This window comes from Cherax quadricarinatus, chromosome 28 (genome assembly GCF_038502225.1).
Source record: "Cherax quadricarinatus isolate ZL_2023a chromosome 28, ASM3850222v1, whole genome shotgun sequence".
Classification (NCBI taxonomy): Eukaryota; Metazoa; Arthropoda; class Malacostraca; order Decapoda; family Parastacidae; genus Cherax; species Cherax quadricarinatus.
The window spans coordinates 495,785-515,784 of record NC_091319.1 but is presented as its reverse complement, the minus strand read 5'-3'; the positions used below and the strand labels follow the sequence as shown (position 1 = coordinate 515,784).

The window sequence follows — 20,000 nt, the reverse complement described above, 5'->3', positions numbered from 1 at the left end:
TTGGTTATAAAATGACAAGAACTACTACAAATTGTAATTATCAGAACATAAAAATTACATAAAATAATATGAAAAATAGAAAAAAGGTATATCAGCAATACTTCTGCAAGCAGCAGGACTCAGGACTCGATGTTGTTGTCACATCATGAGCATCCAGTGCCAACTTCTCGGTCTCATGTCTCGGTAAGTACTGACCCGAATTTTTTTTATTCTAAAACATGTCAAAAAATGTGTTCTTTTTTTCTATAAAAAAAATCTTTTTTTTTTTTTTTTAGAAAAAAAGAACACATTCAGGGTGCTGCACGAGTGAATGTATATATACATTTGGACCATTTAAGGGTTAATGAAAATATGTATATTAACGTAATATATGACATTTAATGAGACTCGGCCATCATGATCATCATTATGATCATCATCATGATCATCATCATGATCATCATTATGATCATCATCATCATCATGATCATCATCATCATCATCATGATCATGATCATCATCATCATCATGGTGTCTTGAGACATAAGGCACTCTTACTGATTTTAATGTGTACCTGCACACCAGCACAGTGTATAAGTTTATTTAGGTATAGGTATACATAAGTATAATTATCAGAGTATATATCAAAAATTAAATAACTTTTAAAAACACTTGAAATTTTGGAGTTTCCAGACATTATGGAGAGACTTAGTGCTTACGGATCTCACATAGAATGAAAACAAACCGGGTAGGGCACAGTGACCGTATTAGAAAGTCAGGTGGGGGGAGCTGTATAGAGAGTTTTGGTCATAATTTGAAATGACCGTATTAGTAGAACGCCATAAAGCGGGGCCCTATACGTAATTATGTATATTATCATTATTATTAGTACTACATATGTATAATTATTATAATAATTTTTTTTTTCCAACAAGTCGGCCGTCTTCCACCGAGGCAGGGTGACCCAAAAAGAAAGAAAATCCCCAAAAAGAAAATGCTTTCACCTCACTCACACATAATCACTGTTTTTGTAGAGGTGCTCAGAACACAACAGTTTAGAAGCATATACATATAAAGATACACAACATATCCCTCCAAACTGCTAATATCCCGAACCCCTCCTTTAGAGTGCAGGCATTGTACTTCCCATTTCCAGGACTCAAGTTCGGCTATATAAAAATAACCGGTTTCCCTGAATCCCTTCACTAAATATTACCCTGCTCACACTCCAACAGATCGTCAGGTCCTAAATACCATTCGTCTCCATTCACTCCTATCGAACACGCTCATGCACGCCTGCTGGAAGTCCAAGCCCCTGGCTCACAAAACCTCCCTTACCCCTTCCTTCCAACCTTTTCAAGGATGACCCCTACCCCACCTTCCTTCTCCTACAGATTTAAATGCTCTCCATGTCATTCTACTTTGATCCATTGTCTCTAAATGACCAAACCACCTCAACAACCCCTCTTCAGCCCTCTGACTAATATTTTTATTAACTCCACACCTCCTAGTTTCCACACTCTGAATTTTCTGCCTGATATTTACACCACACATTGCCCTTAGACAGGACATCTCCACTGCCTCCAACCACTTCCTTGCTGCTGCATTCACAACCCAAGTTTCGCGCCCATATAAGAGTGTTGGTACTACTGTACTTTCATACATTCCCTTCTTTGCCTCCATAGATAATGATTTTTGACTAATCAATTCTATGATTAACCTCATCCTTCATAAATCCATCCGCTGACACGTCAACTCCCAAGCATCTGAAAACATTCACTTCTTCCATACTCCTCCTCCTTCCCAATTTGATATCCAATTTTTCTTTATCTAAATCATTTGATACCCTCATTACCTTACTCTTTTCTATGTTCACTTTAAACTTTCTACCTTTACACACACTCCCAAACTCATCCACTAACTTTTGCAATTTTTCTTTAGAATCTCCCATAAGCACAGTATCATCAGCAAAAAGTAACTGTGTCTATTCCCATTTTGTATTTGATTCCCCATAATTTAATCCCACCCCTCTCCCAAACACCCTAGCATTTACTTCTTTTACAACCCCCTCTATAAATATATTAAACATCCATGGTGACAATATAATAATTATAATAATTATTATCATTATTATTATCTTAGGGACCTAGAGCACAGATCCAATTCCCTAGATCAAGAGCCCCTCACCATGTATGGACTACTACTACTAATAATAATAATATTAATAATCATTATTATTATAATAACAATAATATTTATACAGTGGACCCCCGGTTTACAATATTATTTCATTCCAGAAGTATGTTCAGGTACCAGTACTGACCGAATTTGTTCCCATAAGGAATATTGTGAATTAGATTAGTCCATTTCAGACCCCAAACATACACATACAAACGCACTTACATTATTGGTCGCATTGGGAGCTGATCGTAAACCAGGGGCCCACTGTAATACAATATAATAGTAATAATAATAATAACAGTAAGGAGAAACTTCAAACGGCAGCCAGTAGTTGGCGCCACCATCAGCAAAACATTGGTAACCACGACTAGTTCACTTTTCACCTGTCTAGACTTAAGTAGTCTATTAGTATTAGGGTAAGTCTGTCCGAAATGCCTCAGCACAATAGAGGCTTTGCAAAGAAATAAATATTGTATTTTTTTAAGGAACCCCACTTGATGGGGAAGTTCGCACCCTGAATTTTCGTTCATATACAGAAGCAAAAAATCGTCCGAACAACGGTTCGTATCCTGAAAAATTCGCATGGTGGGGCGTTCGTAAGCTGAGGTTCCACTGTACTTGCAACATCTGCCACATCGCTCCCCTATCCACTCTATCATATGTCTTTTTCTAAATCCATAAATGGAGTGAAAACTTCCCTACCTTTATTTAAATACTGTTCATATATATGCTTCAGGCAACTAAAATGCCGGGAGCAAAGGGCTAGTGACCCCTTCTCCTGTATAAATTACTAAATTTAAAAGAGAAACTCTCATTTTTCTTTTTGGGCCACTCTGCCTTGGTGGGATACGGCCGGTTTGTTGAAAGAAGAAGATGATGTATGCTTCAATGTAAACACTTGATCTACACATCCCCTACCCACTCTAAAACCTCCTTGCACATCCACAATCCTACATTCTGTCTTGCCTCTAATTGTTTCAATAATAACCCTACCATACACTTTTCCTGGTATACTCAGTAAACTTATTCCTCTATAATTTTTACAATCTCTTTTGTCCTCCTTCCCTTTATATAAAGGAATTATACGGTACATGCTCTCTGCCAATCCCTAGGTACCTTCCCCTCTTTCATACATTTATTAAACAAAAATACCAACCACTCCAACACTGTATCCCCCCTGTTTTTAACATTTCTGTCATGATCCCGTCAGTTCCAGCTGCTTTACCCACTTTCATTCTATGTAATGCCTCACGCACCTCCCCATACTCACATACTGCTCATCTTCACTCGTAAAACATGGTATACCTCCCTGGCCAGCGCATGAAATTACTGCCTCCCTTTCTTCATCGACATTTAAAAGTTCCTCAAAATATTCCCGCCATCTACCCAATACCTCCATCTCCCCATCTAGTACTCCCCTACTCTGTTTTTAACTGACAAATCCATTCGTTCCTTAGGCTTTCTTAACTTGTTTATCTCACTCCAAATTTTTTTCTTATTTTCATCAAAATTTCTTGACAGTGCCTCTCCAACTCTATCATCTGCTCTCCTTTTACACTCTCTCACCACTCTCTTCACTTTTCTTTTACTCTCCATATACTCTGCTCTTCTTATAACACTTCTGCTTTGTAAAAACCTCTCATAAGCGACCTTTTTCTCTTTTATCACACCCTTTACTTTATTCCACCAATCACTCCTCTTTCCTCCTGTACCCTTTCTCCTATAGCCACAAACTTCTACCCCACATTCTAATACTGCATTTTTAAAACTATTCCAACCCTCTTCAACACCCCCCCCCCCCCCACACACACACACACACACACTACTCATACTTGCACTAACCTACCTTTCTGCCAATAGTTGCTTATATCTCACCTGAACTTCTTCCTCCCTTAGTTTATACACTTTCACCTCTCTCTTACTTGTTGCCATTTTCCTTTTGTCCTATCTACCTCTTACTCTAACTGTAGCTACAACTCAGTAATGATCCTATATATCAGTTGCCCCTCTATAAACATGTACATCTTGAAGCCTACCCATCAACCTTTTATCCACCAATATATAATCTAACAAACTACTTTCATTACATGCTATATCATACCTTGTATATTTATTTATCCTCTTTTTCTTAAAATATGTATTACTTATTACCAAATCTCTTTCTACACATAACTCAATTAAAGGGTCCCCATTTTCATTTACCCCTGGCACCCCAAATTTACCTACTACTCCCTCCACAACATTTTTTTAGCATTGAAATCCCCAACCACAAGTACTCTCACACTTGGTTCAAAACTCCCCACACACTCAACATTTCCCAAAACCTCTCTCTCTCTCTCTACACTTCTCTCTTCTCCAGGTGCATATACGCTTACTATAACCCACTTTTCACATCCAACCTTTATTTTACTCTATATAATTCTTGAATTAATACATTTATAGTCCCTCTTTTCCTGCCATAGCTTATCCTTCAACATTATTGCTACTTCTTTTTTAGCTCTAACTCTATTTGAAACCCCTGACCTAATACCATTTACTTCTCTCCATTGAAACTCTCCCACCCCCTTCAGCTTTGGTTCACTTAAAGCCAGGACATCCAGCTTCTTCTCATCCATAACATCCACAATCATCTCTTTCTTATCATTCGCACAACATCCACGCACATTCGGACATCCCACTTTGACAATTTTCTTCTTATTTTTAGTAATCTGTACAGGAAAAGGGGTTACTAGCCCATTGTTCTTGGCATTTTAGTTGACTTTTACAACACACATGGCTTACAGAGGGAAGATTCTTATTCCACTTCCCCATGGATATAAAAGGAAAAAGTAATAAGAACTATAAAGATAAAATCAAAGAAAACTCAGGTGAGTGTGTATAAATAAACGTGTACGTGTATTTGTAGTGTGACCTAAGTGTAAGTAGAGGTAAAAAGACCTACCTGTAATCTTGCATATTTATGAGTAGGAGCTTAGAGTATAAAGCTAAAATAGAATAAGTATGTTAAAATAACTAAAGAATTAATAGAAATAGAACAGCAGTTATTAATTAATAGCTCAGGAAATGAAAACTAAGGCTAACATTACTCTTAAAATAAAAAAGGAGATTGGAAATAATTCTAAGCTGTTGGAGGGCAGCTGTTGATAGGAAGAAAAAAATTGCTTTTGTTGTGCTGTTAAAGCAACACATCAAGAAAAGCAGGAGTAAAAGGAAAAGTGATACATCGGTGAGATTACAATAATTGAAAATGTGTCATGAGATATATGTGAATGAGAAATTTTGAAAAACTTGAACATGCTGCTGTAATTTAAAATATTTAACAGGATGTATGTAAACTGAAAATTTTGAGATAGATATGAACATGCTCCTATACTTGAAAATGTGTAACAAGCTGTAGGTGAATTGTAGAATTTTTGATCAGTGGTTGGGTTGAGAAAATGGTGTGAATACCCATTTGTTATTTCTTATTTGAGGTTGTGAGTCAGTGTGCTCTAAAACGAAGAAGGGATGTACTGAATGTGGCTATTGTAGCCACACAAAATTATAATGACACACAAATCTTTTGAGCACTGTTCATCAGTACTCTTGGTAGAATTCATGGAATTATTAATTGTTGTTTCTTATCCTAGACCCATGTCTGACAACCCATCAGTCTGGAAAGGAGTGTTGAACACAGGCAAGACAGGACACTTCAACCCGGCCAATACAGTTACTTACCTGGGCACTAATATACCCTCCAATAAATCATCTTTCCAAAGAGGAGGTAAAGCAAAGTCAATAATTTTCTTAGTAATTAAATAAATATAAATGATTACATTCCAGTATTTTCTTCTTAGTGCCTGCTCACTTATGTAAATATATTTATACAGTAGAACCTCTGTATCAGCAGATTCAGTATCTGTGGATTCAGTTATCCACTGTTTACTATAGCCCACAAATAACCCTTAATTTTGCTTAATAATGGCCCCAAAGCACAAAAGTAGTAATGCTGTCACTTCTTCAGAGCCTAAGAGAAGCCATGAAAAGTTTCTCATAAGTGAAAAAGTGCTAATTCTAGACTTTTTTTTTGCATAATTTATCGATTGAACTTTATCATAGGTATGTGTATATGTATAGGATATTGGCTGTTTGGAGTGACATCTAAACTGTCATATCTGAATACCTGTGCAGAGTGATTATGTATGAATGATGGTGAAAGTGTTTCTCTTTAGAGTCATCCTGCCTCGGTGGGAGGTGGTCGATGTGTTAAAAAAAAAAAGTATGTAAATAAAAAAGGTCTTAGAACGTATCCCCTGCGGATACAGGAGGACTAGTGTATTGAGCTAAATTCACACTAAAGAAATGCAGTCAAAAGAAAGGATGATTCAAGTTTGCAGTTCGTGACAAAGGAAACTAGGCAAGTATGTTTAGGCTAACCCAGTTATAAACATTTATATAGTGTGTGAAGTGATTGCACTAGAATGGCAAGAAACTTTAGTTAGTGGCAGAATAAGAAATAACAGTAACCTGTAGGTATCTGCCAGATGTATCTGCTAACATTTAACCAATGCCACTTGCCAATGGGAACTTGAGTTCTGTAGTAATTACATTTTCAGTTTTGCAAGGAGTTAAGCTTTTAAATTTTTAACATGAATTAGCCTATTTTTTTAACCCCCTATATGGGGGTTCACTTCCAAAGTGTCATTGCTTAGCTCATTCCACTTATTTACCATTCTTACTTTGAAGAAATACTTCCTAATATCTCTCTGGTTCATTTTAGTATATAATATCTAGCCATGCTTCCTTGTCCTAGTTACATCCCTAGTACAGTAAAGAGCTTATCCATGTCTACCCATAGTATTGTATATTTTTTTTTTTTTCAACAAACCGGCCATATCCCACCAAGGCAGGGTGGTCCAAAAAGAAAAATGAAATTTTTTAAATTTAGTAATTTGTACAGGAGAAGGGGTTACTAGCCCCTTGCTCCTGGCATAGTACTGTATATGTCAGGATCATATTCTCTCTTGTTCTTATCTCTTCCAGTGAGATTATGGCCTACTTCCTAAACTCTTTCTTTATAACTCATTCCCTTCAGTCTTAATGCTCTCCACTCTCTTGAGTACATTCCTGTTTGTGGTTGCAAGTAAGTGCATGCATGTTTATTTATCTTTGCGGTATTATGATTGTAAGTTAAGTGCTGTGTGCTTTCTTCTGTTTTGTATATATTTCCTGTAAAACTTAGAACATTAATCTAGTTGGTTGTTATCACGACACACTGAAGAAAAACTTACTGACCTTCTCTAGAGTAGTAATTTTGAAACCTGAAACATTTTCTTGATTATTGGTACGTATAACTGTCACCAGTAATATTTATTTGTGTTCCATTCACTAATTGTATGTGTGCGTGTGTGTGTGTTTATATATGTCATGTTATTTTTTAACCAACAGATGGCAAGAACCCATATTCTTCACGGCGACGATTGAGGCCAGAGATGATTTCAGGACCTCAGGGAGATTTTAAGCACACTGGACATGTAGGACTGGATGGAGCATATTTTGGCGATGTCTCCTTCCTCGGAGATAAGGTCCAGGATGGCAGATTTGTTCAAAAAAAGCTTGATAAGGTCATAGTGTGTTTTGTTTTTAATTAGACTAGTACTCCTACCACAGTGGGATTTGGTGATAGGTATGATATGGGTATTTTTCGTTTGCAGTAACTCTCATAACATAAATCGCGTAATTAAAATAGGAGACGTATATTTACTCTTGATTGAATGAAGGTAGTTGGCATATACTCAGCATTAATATGAATTTTAATCCATCCCTTTGTTGATACTGTAAAACAGTCTTTTTGGAATTAACCATTTGTTGATGATCAAGAACATCAAGACTGTTATGAGTGCTGAGCTGTAAATAATAGGAAACATTGAACATATGAATTTAAAACATAATAGAATTTTGTATTTAACATGCATTATTTATTTTTAAGAACCATTTAGATTCGTTTTCATAAGCAGTGAATAAAAAGAAAACTAAGGGTAAGAAATACTGTAGACAGAGGCAGTTTTTACAAAGGTCCATAGCTGATTAAAGTTTTTTATTTGTTATTTGCCTATATCTCTTTAAACATTCTAATTTCATTCAAAATAATTTTCACAAGAAAGAGCGTTCAGGAAAAAATATTTTGGACACAGAAAATGCAACAAACATGTTTTGAGAAAATTCTTATGGTTAACTTCCAGTAAAGATGTCATGCACCAAGCAGAAAAGAGTAAATGACCATCATTACAAAGTCCACATTTCATGACTGATTTGTACCAAAAAATATGAACATAGGACACATGCTGTATAAAAATCATATACAAACAAGCTAAATAAAAAGAACAGAATGCTGTTGCTGTGAACCCAGCCCATGATAGGAAATTGGCCTTGAATCTTTAAAGTATCATTCAGCTGATCACTGGCATGTAGCTCTCAGAATTGTTGGCATGCTAACATACTAACAGTAAGATAATGAATGTTACCTTAATGATAATTTTGTCTAACACTGAAAATGCTAAAATATTAATTATATGCAACCCCTTATCTCACAAGCTGAATTCCTGGTTATGTCAAGTTATGCTAATTGTAATTTTTTTTAGTAAAAACTGAAATTGCCATTCCTGTAGTTTTACCATTATAAACAAAGAATATTGATAGAGAGAAGCAACTTATTTATTATAACTTATTTATTTATAAATGGTATCTGAAAATACACAGTACAGTAAGTAAAAAGAAATTGATCTAAGCATTTTGTGCCAAAATAAACTCAGTGTGTGTGTGTGTGTATTATTTATTTATTTATTTATTTTATTTTATATTCATATTTTGTGCAGTATAGTCTATATCTTAATAGCAATTAGTGGGGTTCATTTTGTATGTTTTATTTGCCACTTTGGATATCATGTATTGACATGTCCCAGTATGCTTCTTCCCAGACATAATTCTTCCACCTAATGTATATGGATTCTACATCAATTTTTTAATGCACGCCTGTTTCCTTTATGCATATGAAGGCTCGCTGTATATTTGTACTACATGTTTAGGGCTGCAAGTACAGTAGTTACATTTTCAAGTATATTGAGTGGATAAGATATTATATAATACATGCCATGAGGAGGAGCTGTTGCATGGGATAATGTTTACATTCGCATTTTTTTAATTTTGCTGTAGAACAGAATATTAGGACTAAAGTAAATTGGCCTTACCTAGCTACAAGGGTACTGTACACCTTGTAATAATTTGTTGTATTCTATAACCAAGTGATGGCATGCATTAGTTCTTGTGTTGCTGGTTAGCTGTGGCTAGCTCATCATAAAACTTGACAGTGAATAAGAAGAAATATTGAAAATCTAATGCATTTTCAGATTAATTTTATTTTAGTCATTCAGCTTGTCATAAATTATTTGCAAAAGCCAATTTTGCATGTTAGATTACTTCAAAAAGTTTATATATTTTTATGATTTATGGTAATAGATCAAATAATTGTTATTAAATATCAGCAAACTTTATTTCTAATTTAATAATGATTATAATATTCTTATTCATCCACAGTACCATCAGCTTCCCAAACAAATAGTAACACCTTACAAGCCATCAGATGACCATGATCAGTCAACATCATTGACTAGGGCCAGTTCTGATGTATCAGATCGAGCACCTCTTTTGAAAAAGGTAAAATAATTGTGCTGAAAAGATGATATTTAGAGCTTGGATTTTAAGTAGAACAATCCCCCCCCCCATCACATGGCCTTTGCTCGATTTGGTTTTTACACACTAAAAGCTGTAACCCAAAATTCAAACCAGATTATTACTTGCAATAATCTTCAAAAAATTAGCTAACTTACAAAACATTTGTACAAGGGATAGTTTTTCAATCTCACTGTACGGTCAGGTGGACAGGTGCTGTGGCCCAGAACCAAATCTCTGCCTCAACCCTCTTAGTCATGTCTGTCAGACACCTCTTCTAACATTTTCTTTACTTCTATCACAAACACACACCCACACACACACTACTTATGTAGATAAATAACAAAAAAGGCACAATACCGTGACTGGAACGATACACAAATAACCCGCACATAGAAGAGAGGAGCTTACGACGACGTTTCGGTCCGACTTGGACCATTTACAAAGTCACACTAACCAGAAGTGGAGCAGGACGGGTATATATAGGCAGGAAGAGGTAGTGGTGGTGGTAGTAGTGGTGGTAGTAGTAGTAGTAGTAGTAGTAGTGGTAGTGGGGAATTAAGGAGGAGGAGCCAGTCAAATACAAAGAAAGGGGAGCACTGCAAGGGAGCTAGGTGCCCACAGAGGGAGAGCAAGTGCACAGAGGTAGGGGGAAGGGGAAGTGATGAAATAAATAATGAAGGAACAGAAACACGAGACAGAAGAAAGAAAGACAACCCAGAGGAGAAAAAAGGAAAGAAGAAAGGGGAAGAGGGAGATGAAGAAAAAATGAGGAATCAGGTTAAGTCACGGGTGTTCTGAAGTTTGGAGCATTTTACAATGTAGTGGGAGAGGAAGGCTTCGTCTCTGCAGATGCCTTCCTCTCCCACTACATTGTAAAATGCTCCAAACTTCAGAACATCTGTGACTTAACCTGATTCCTCATTTTTTCTTCTTCTCCCTCTTCCCCTTTCCTCTTTCCTTTTTTCACCTCTGGGTTGTCTTTCTTCTGTCTCGTGTTTCTGTTCCTTCATTATTTATTTCATAACTTCCCCTTCCCCCCACCTCTGTGCACTTGCTCTCCCTCTGTGGGCACCTAGCTCCCTTGCAGTGCTCCCCTTTCTTTGTATTGAACTGGCTCCTCCTCCTTAATTCGCCGCTGCTGCTGCCGCTCCTCCTCCTCCTCCCTCCCTCCCTCCCTCCCTCCCTCCCTCCCCTCCCTCCCTCCCCTCCCTCCCTCCCCTCCCTCCCCTCCATCCCTCCCTCCCCTCCCTCCCTCCCTCCCCTCCCTCCCTCCCTCCCTCCCCTCCCTCCCTCCCCTCCCTCCCCTCCCTCCCCTCCCTCCCCTCCCTCCCCTCCCTCCCCTCCCTCCCCTCCCCTCCCTCCCCTCCCTCCCCTCCCTCCCCTCCCTCCCTCCCTCCCCCCCCTCCCCTCCCTCCCCTCCCTCCCCTCCCTCCCCTCCCTCCCTCCCTCCCCTCCCTCCCCTCCCTCCCTCCCCTCCCTCACTCCCTCCCTCTTCACTACTACTTACTACCACCACCTCTTCCTGCCTATATATATACCCGTCCTGCTCCACTTCTGATTAGTGTGACGTAAATGGTCCAAGTCGGACCGAAACGTCATCGTAAGCTCCTATGTGTGGGTTATTTGTGTACTTATGTAGAATATGTATCTAAACAGACAATCATATTCAGTATGCATTAACAGTTTAACAGATTATCCACAGGTGTACATCTCATACATTAAACTAATTACACAATCCTAAGCCTTTTTCAGTGATGTATTTGCTCCGGATGTAAGTCTACAATAATTGTACATGATGGTGATTAGCCCTTTGGGGGTCCAGACTCCCAATCTGAAAATTCCCCACGAGGTTCAAGAATTTAAAAAAAAAAAATGATTTTTTTTCTTATGAAGTGGTAGAGAATCTTTTTCAGAAGGTAGTAAAACAAAAAGTATAAAATTTTATCAAAAACTGACAAAATTACATGGGAATTGTGCTGTGTCAGCGATATTTACGCATTGGCAGTTTTGCATACTGAGTCCTATTTTCGACCAGTTACATTGTTCCATTAGACCAAATTCTTAGCTATTTCGCTAGTATGTGTTCCATTTTATTTATTGAGCACAAGAAATTTCCCAGTCAACTATTTCAGTTAATCAGTAAAGTGATTGGAAATTGGTAATTTGGCCAATTTCACACAGTTCAAAATACAGTGGACCCCCGGTTAACGATATTTTTTCATTCCAGAAGTATATTCAGGTGCCAGTACTGACCGAATTTGTTCCCATAAGGAATACGTATTGTGAAGTAGAAACGCACTTACATAATTGGTCGCATTGGGAGGTGATCGTTAAGCGAGGGTCCACTGTATTCCAGTTTCAAAATAGGGTCCAGAATAAACAATGAAGGCATTCCTGGCACTAAAATAATATTTCCTCTGTTTATTAATTATGTTTCCAGGCTTTACAGATGAATTCCATTTTGAATTTTGATTCACATAAAGAATTTTTATTCACACCAAAAAATAGAAGATTTACTCTTATGCAATATTGTAATAACTGTATAAATAATATCAGCGTTTTTGTGAACGTACATTAGACCCACCAGCTGCGTGATGTGATTTGTTTACTCTTGAACATTGGCAAAAATTGAACATTTCTGCTACTTCGACTTTAATTTCAATCTGTTTTCAGTACTAAACCAATCAGAATCATTTCTGTTTCTGTAAAATATCCTCCATTCTATCAAATAAGACTGTGAAACTGCGAATACAACCGTAAAAATGATACGAAAATGCACCACAAAGTCGCTGTTTTAATCCAAAAATATGGTTGCCGTTTTTCCTCATTATGCGCTGCATGCTGCAGGATTTTTATGTGGTGCACACTTACCACATAGGTGCATTCTCTCATATCTTGGCCCAGATTTACTGCTCACAGCTTATCTGAATGAGCTGAGCTTGTGACGTAGTACTACAGCTTGGACCCTGGCTTCAAAGCCATAGAACTACAGGAAGAACCCTCAAAGGGTTAATAATAAATATTGAAAAGGAGTTTGTGTGAGAAATGTAGTGATTCATTGAGTTCGAAACATTGTGTGAAATGAATGTTGCCTGCTATCCTCCCTCCCTCAAATGTTTGAACATTGCTACTGCCTCTGGTCTAGCAAAATAGGAAGTACAATGCCTTCACTTTAAAGGAGGGGTTTGGGGTATTGGCTGTTTGGAGTGACATCTAGATTGTCATACCTGAGCATCTCTGCAAAGACAGTGATTATGTATGAACGATGGTGAAAGTGTTGAATGATGATGAAAGTTATTTTTCTTTCTTGTTGGGTCACCCTGCCTCGGTGGGAAATGGTTGACATGTAAAAAAAAAAAAAGCACTATTTTTATAAATATAGTAGTAATCAACCTAGGTAGTAGGTTGGTAGATAGCAGCCACCCAGGGAAGTGTTATTGGCCTGCCAAGTGATTGTGAAATGGAAACCTGTAATTGTTTTACATGATGTTAGGATTGCTGGTGTCTTTTCTTTCTGTCTCATAAACAGGCAAGATTTCAGGTACGTCATGCTGCTACTACTTACACTGAGGTCACACTACACATGCATGTACAAGCATGTATATACACACCCCTCTGGATTTTCTTATATTTTCTTACAACTTCTTATTCTTGTTTATTTCTGCTTATCTCCATGGGTAAGTGTAACAGAATTCTTCCTCCGTAAGCCATGCGTGTCGTGAGAGGTAACTAAAATGCAAGGGGCTGGTAACCCCTTCTCCTGTATATGTTACTAAATTTAAAAGGAGAAACTTTTGTTTTTCTTTTTGGGCCACCCCTCTTCGGTGGGATACTGCTGGTGCATTGAAAGAAAGAAAGTAGTAGTAATCAACCTAGGTAGTAGGTTGGTAAACAGCAACCGCCCAGGGAGGTACTACCAAGTGAGTGTGAAACGGAAGCCTGTAATTGTTTTACATGATGGTGGGATTGCTGGTGTCTCTTTTCTGTCTCAAACATGCAAGTTTTCAGGTACTTCTTGCTACTTCTAAATTTCTGACACAACCCAAACTCCACTAGACTTTGAGAAAACCATTGACAATATGCCCATGCACTCAGCCCCAGGCCCAGACTTGGGGAACTCTGTGTTCATTAAGAACTGCAAGAAACCCCTCTCATGGGCCCTAAGTATGCCATGGAGAAGAAGCATAGACACAGGTGAGATTCCACAGTCACTGAAAACAACGGATATAGCCCCACTCCATAAAGAGGCAGCAAAGCAGTAGCTAAGAACTATAGACCAATAGCTTTAACATCCCACATCATAAAAATCTTTGAAAGAGTTCTAAGAAGCAGGATTGCAAACCACTTGGACTCCCAAAAGTTGCACAATCTAAGGCAACATGATTTCAGAGCAGGCCACTCCTGCCTCTCGCAACTATTGGACCACTATGATATGGTCTTAGATGCACTGAAAAACAAGCAGAATGCAGATGTACTATACACAGGTTTTGCAAAAGCCTTTGATAAGTGCAATCATTGTGTCATAGCACACAAAATGCATGCTAAAGGGATAACATGCAAAGTAGGCAGATGGATCTTCAACTTTCTAACCAATCGAACACAAAGAGTAGTGGTAAACGAGTTAAATCAGAAGCTGCCATAGTGAAGAGCTCTGTTCCACAAGGAACAGTACTTACCCTATCCTGTTCCTCATTTTCATATTAGACATAGACAGAGATGTGAACCATTGCACCATGTCCTTTGCAGATGATACTAGGATCTGCAAATCTCCAAGAGGATATAAACCAAGTTTTCCAGTGGGCAACAGAGAACAATATGATGTTCAATGAAGACAAATTCCAACTACTCCGTTATGGAAAACTGGTGGAAATAATAGCTAGGACTGAGTATACTACAAACTCAAATCACACAATAGAGCAGAAAAGCAATGTGAAGGACCTGGGAGTGGTAATGTCCGAAGATCTCACCTTCAAAGACCACAACAATGACTATCACATCTGTGAGGAAACTGATAGGATGGATAATGAGAACTTTCAAGACAATAGTTGCCAAGCTAAGGATGATCCTTGTTCAATCACCTGTTCTCTCTAGGCTGGAATACTGCTGTTCATTAACATCCCCATTCAAGGCATGTGAAATTGCAGATCTAGAGAATGTTCAGAGAACCTTTACTGCATATATAAGTTCCATCAAACACCTTAACTACTGGGAACACCTGGAAGCACTTGACTTGTACTCACTGGAGTGCAGGCGAGAGAGAGATATAATCTACACTTGGAAGATTTTGGAGGGACTGGTCCCTAACCTGCACACAGAAATCACTCCCTACAAAAGCAAAAGACTTGGCAGGCGATGTAACATGCCCCCATTGAAAACTAGGGATGCCACTAGTACACTAAGAGAAAACACAATAAGTGTCTGGGGCCCAAGACTGTTAAACAGACTCCTACCAGCCATAAGGAGAATTACCAACAGACCTCTGGTTGTCTTCAAGAGGGAGCTAAACAGATATCAAGTCAGAGCTGATCAGCTTGGCTGTGGTTCGTACGTTGGACTACGTGCTTCCAGCAGTAACAGCCTCGTTAATCAGGCCCTGTTCCACCAGGAGGCCTGGTATGGACCGGGCCACTGGGGCATTGATCCCTGAAATGCCCTCCGGGTAGTCACATAGGTCACACTACACATGTATTCACAAGCATATATACACACACACACACCCCTCTAGGTTTTCATTTTTCTTACTGGTTCTTGTTCTCGTTTGTTTCCTTTTGTCTCCATGGGGAAGTGGAACAGAATTTTTCCTCCGTAAGCCATGTGTGTCGTAAGAGGCGACTCAGATGCTGGGAGCAAGGGGCTACTAACCCTTTCTGTACACATTATTAAATTTATAAAGAGAAACTTTTGTTTTTCTTTTTTGGGCCACCCTGCTTTGGTGGGATATGGCCAGTGCATTGAAAGAAAGAAAAGTAATAATCAAACACTGTACTACCAAGCATGTAATTTGTCTGCCCACCTTGTCTATTATAATTGAGGCCAATGTGTAATGGAGGAGAAGTGGATGATGGTGGCTGATGGGTCCACACACCACCAGCTGCATGTACACAACTAACTCATTACCTCCACACTTATTATTAACATTTTCCTCAGCTTTTATTTAAACACACACACACACACATTATATATATATATTATATATATAATATATATATATATATATATATTATATATATATATATTATATATATACCTCTATAGCTGGAATGGGGACCCTCATCCTCAGAGAAGACAATAAACGTACCTCAGGGAAAACTCAAGGTTCTCCCCGGAGCTGTTTGAATATTTTCTTCTCCTACCACCCCCTATATTTATATTCTATGTGAACATTTATTAATAAACAAAATACATTTACAGAAAAAAACATAAACATGAATACAATGGCACAATGTATCAAAGATGATGAATTTCCTCCAGCTCCTCCGAGGCTGGACGTGAACCAAGTATGCAGCAAGCATTTCCCCTCTGGATGGCGACGCTGAGGCGCTGGAACATGAAAGTGGCTGCCCTTGGGTCCCTGGTGGTGTCGATGAGTCTGGAACCCAATTCTTTAAGGAAACGTGTGGCATTTTTTCCCCATGATCCCAAGGTCTCTGATCCCACTGGGACAAATTGATACTGTTGGCTAATGTCCCTGTACTTGCTGATCTTGTACTCCTCCCTGTGGTCAGCAGCTCCTCCCCGTCGCCCCACACTGTGATGGATATAGGTGTCAGCCAGTGTGGACACGCAGGTATAGTCCCATGCTAAGAGCTTGCCATTCTTCCAAGGATAGATGGTGATCCCGTCGGGGCGGTTTGCTGGGTTGTGGGTATTGTTTGCTGCAAGTGATCGTGGCTCCCTCTCGGCAGGGCATCCAGCTGTAGCAAGGGTTCTCTTAATGATGTCGTTGACCTCATTGTGTCTTGCATGCCAGCCCTTGGTTTTGGAACAGTTAAGACCATGTAGACCGTATTGGTCTGCTTGCACTTCGCCGCAAATACACATATATTCTGTGTGAACGTGAACCAAGTATGCAGCAAGCATTTCCCCTCTGGATGGCGACGCTGAGGCGCTGGAACATGAAAGTGGCTGCCCTTGGGTCCCTGGTGGTGTCGATGAGTCTGGAACCCAATTCTTTAAGGAAACGTGTGGCATTTTTTCCCCATGATCCCAAGGTCTCTGATCCCACTGGGACAAATTGATACTGTTGGCTAATGTCCCTGTACTTGCTGATCTTGTACTCCTCCCTGTGGTCAGCAGCTCCTCCCCGTCGCCCCACACTGTGATGGATATAGGTGTCAGCCAGTGTGGACACGCAGGTATAGTCCCATGCTAAGAGCTTGCCATTCTTCCAAGGATAGATGGTGATCCCGTCGGGGCGGTTTGCTGGGTTGTGGGTATTGTTTGCTGCAAGTGATCGTGGCTCCCTCTCGGCAGGGCATCCAGCTGTAGCAAGGGTTCTCTTAATGATGTCGTTGACCTCATTGTGTCTTGCATGCCAGCCCTTGGTTTTGGAACAGTTAAGACCATGTAGACCGTATTGGTCTGCTTGCACTTCGCCGCAAATACACATATATTCTGTGTGAATTGGGGCAGCAAGGCGCAGAGCCACTGCAATACGGAGGGTCTTAGGGTCGAGTCGCGTTCCCATTGCCGATATGGGAACTGTTTGGAGGAAGTCCCCGGAGTGAGGTGCACTCACAGCCTGGAGACGGGCAATCTCCCTATCTGATGTTGCAGCCCTGAGCATGTTGGCAAGCACCTTTTCAGCAATTGGGCTATCCCAGCTTGACTGTTTGTGAGCCAGTGCTGCACTAGGGTTTGGTGCTGGAGCAGCAAGAGTCTCCCATTCGGTGATGGCACTGACATAGCTAGGGTCTTCTATTCCTGCTGAGTCACTGAGAGTGTCAGGAAGAATTTGTCTTATCAACTCGTTTGATGCAATGGAAGAGGATAGGAAAGCTGGTAGAGCAATCTGGGAGGATCTGCGTACTCCTAGCCCTCCAAGCCTGACCGGAAGTGAGGCTTGCAACCACTGTCCATCGTCAAGGGAAAGATTCAATACACTCTCTAGCATGGCCTTCAGGAGAGAGTCATATTCCTTGAGTTTTGGACTGCTGAAGGCTGGGGAGCATCTCAGAAAATAGGTATATATTATATATATTTTATATATATATATATTATATATATTTATATATATATATATATATATATATATATATATATATATATATATATATATATATATATATATATATATATATATATATATATATATATTTATATTTATATCCCCAAAAAGAAAATACTTTCATCATCATTCAACACTTTCACCACACTCGCACATTATCACTGTTTTTGCAGAGGTGGTCAGAATACATGTACGACAGTTTAGAAGCATACACATATAAAGATACACAACATATCCCTCCAAACTGCCAATATCCCAAACCCCTCCTTTAAAGTGCAGGCATTGTACTTCCCATTTCCAGGACTCAAGTCCGACTATATGAAAAAAACCGGTTTCCCTGAATCCCTTCACTAAATATTACCCTGCTCACACTCCAACAGATCGTCAGGTCCCAAGTAACAATTCGTCTCCATTCACTCCTATCTAACACGCTCATGCACGCTTGCTGGAAGTCCAAGCCCCTTGCCCACAAAACCTCCTTTACCCCCTCTCTCCAACCCTTTCGAGGACGACCCCTACCCCGCCTTCCTTCCCCTATAGATTTATATGCTTTCCATGTCATTCTACTTTGATCCATTCTCTCTAAATGACCAAACCACCTCAACAACCCCTCTTCTGCCCTCTGACTAATACTTTTATTAACTCCACACCTTTTCCTAATTTCCACACTCCGAATTTTCTGCATAATATTTACACCACACACTGCCCTTAAACAGGACATCTCCACTGCCTCCAACCGTCTCCATGCTGCTGCATTTACCACCCAAGCTTCAACCCATATAAGAGTGTTGGTACTACTATACTTTCATACGTTCCCTTCTTTGCCTCCATAGATAACGTTTTTTGACTCCACATATACCTCAACGCACCACTCACCTTTTTTCCCTCATCAATTCTATGATTAACCTCATCCTTCATAAATCCATCCGCCGACACGTCAACTCCCAAGTATCTGAAAACATTCACTTCTTCCATACTCCTCCTCCCCAATTTGATATCCAATTTTTCTCTATCTAAATCATTTGACACCCTCATCACCTTACTCTTTTCTATGTTCACTTTCAACTTTCTACCTTTACACACATTCCCAAACTCATCCACTAACCTTTGCAATTTTTCTTTAGAATCTCCCATAAGCACAGTATCATCAGAAAAAGTAACTGTGTCGATTCCCATTTTGAATTTGATTCCCCAAAATTTAATCCCACCCCTCTCCCGAACACAACCTTTACAACCCCATCTATAAATATATTAAACAACCATGATGACATTACACATCCCTGTCTAAGACCTACTTTTACCGGGAAGTAGTCTCCCTCTCTTCTACACACCCTAACTTGAGCCTCACTATCCTCATAAAAACTCTTTACAGCGTTTAATAACTTACCACCTATTCCATATACTTGCAACATCTGCCACATTGCTTCTCTATCCACTCTATCATATGCCTTTTCTAAATCCATAAATGCAATAAAAACTTCCCCCCCTTTATCTAAATACTGTTCACATATATGCTTCAATGTAAACACTTGATCTACACATCCCCTACCCACTCTGAAACCTCCTTGCTCATCCGCAATCCTACATTCTGTCTTACCTCTAATTCTTTCAATTATAACCCTACCGTACACTTTTCCTGGTATACTCAGTAAACTTATTCCTCTATAATTTTTACAGTCTCTTTTGTCCCCTTTCCCTTTATATAAAGAGACTATACATGCTCTCTGCCAATCTCTAGGTACCTTCCCCTCTTTCATACATTTATTAAACAAAAGTACCAACCACTCCAACACTATATCCCCCCCTGCTTTTAACATTTCTGTCATGATCCCATCAGTTCCAGCTGCTTTACCCCCTTTCATTTTACGTAATGCCTCACGTACCTCCCCCACACTTACATTCT

The 20,000-nt window shown here is 39.3% G+C and overlaps 1 protein-coding gene across 11 annotated transcripts in view; it reads left to right on the top strand.

The window, feature by feature from the left end:
* Positions 1 to 20,000, top strand: part of Ack-like (activated Cdc42 kinase-like) — a 276,769-nt gene that overhangs the window by 203,544 nt on the left and 53,225 nt on the right. For 10 of the 11 annotated variants that reach the window (XR_008407684.2, XM_053782702.2, XM_053782696.2 and 7 more), the window contains 3 exons: positions 5,790 to 5,923; positions 7,588 to 7,763; positions 9,733 to 9,852. Coding sequence is in view for 10 of the 11 variants with exons in the window: in XM_053782702.2 (XP_053638677.1) it covers positions 5,790 to 5,923; positions 7,588 to 7,763; positions 9,733 to 9,852 (430 nt within the window). In the remaining variant the exon portion in view is untranslated. The remainder of the gene's footprint in view (positions 1 to 5,789; positions 5,924 to 7,587; positions 7,764 to 9,732; positions 9,853 to 20,000) is intronic. The other variant, XM_053782704.2, reaches the window with a different exon arrangement.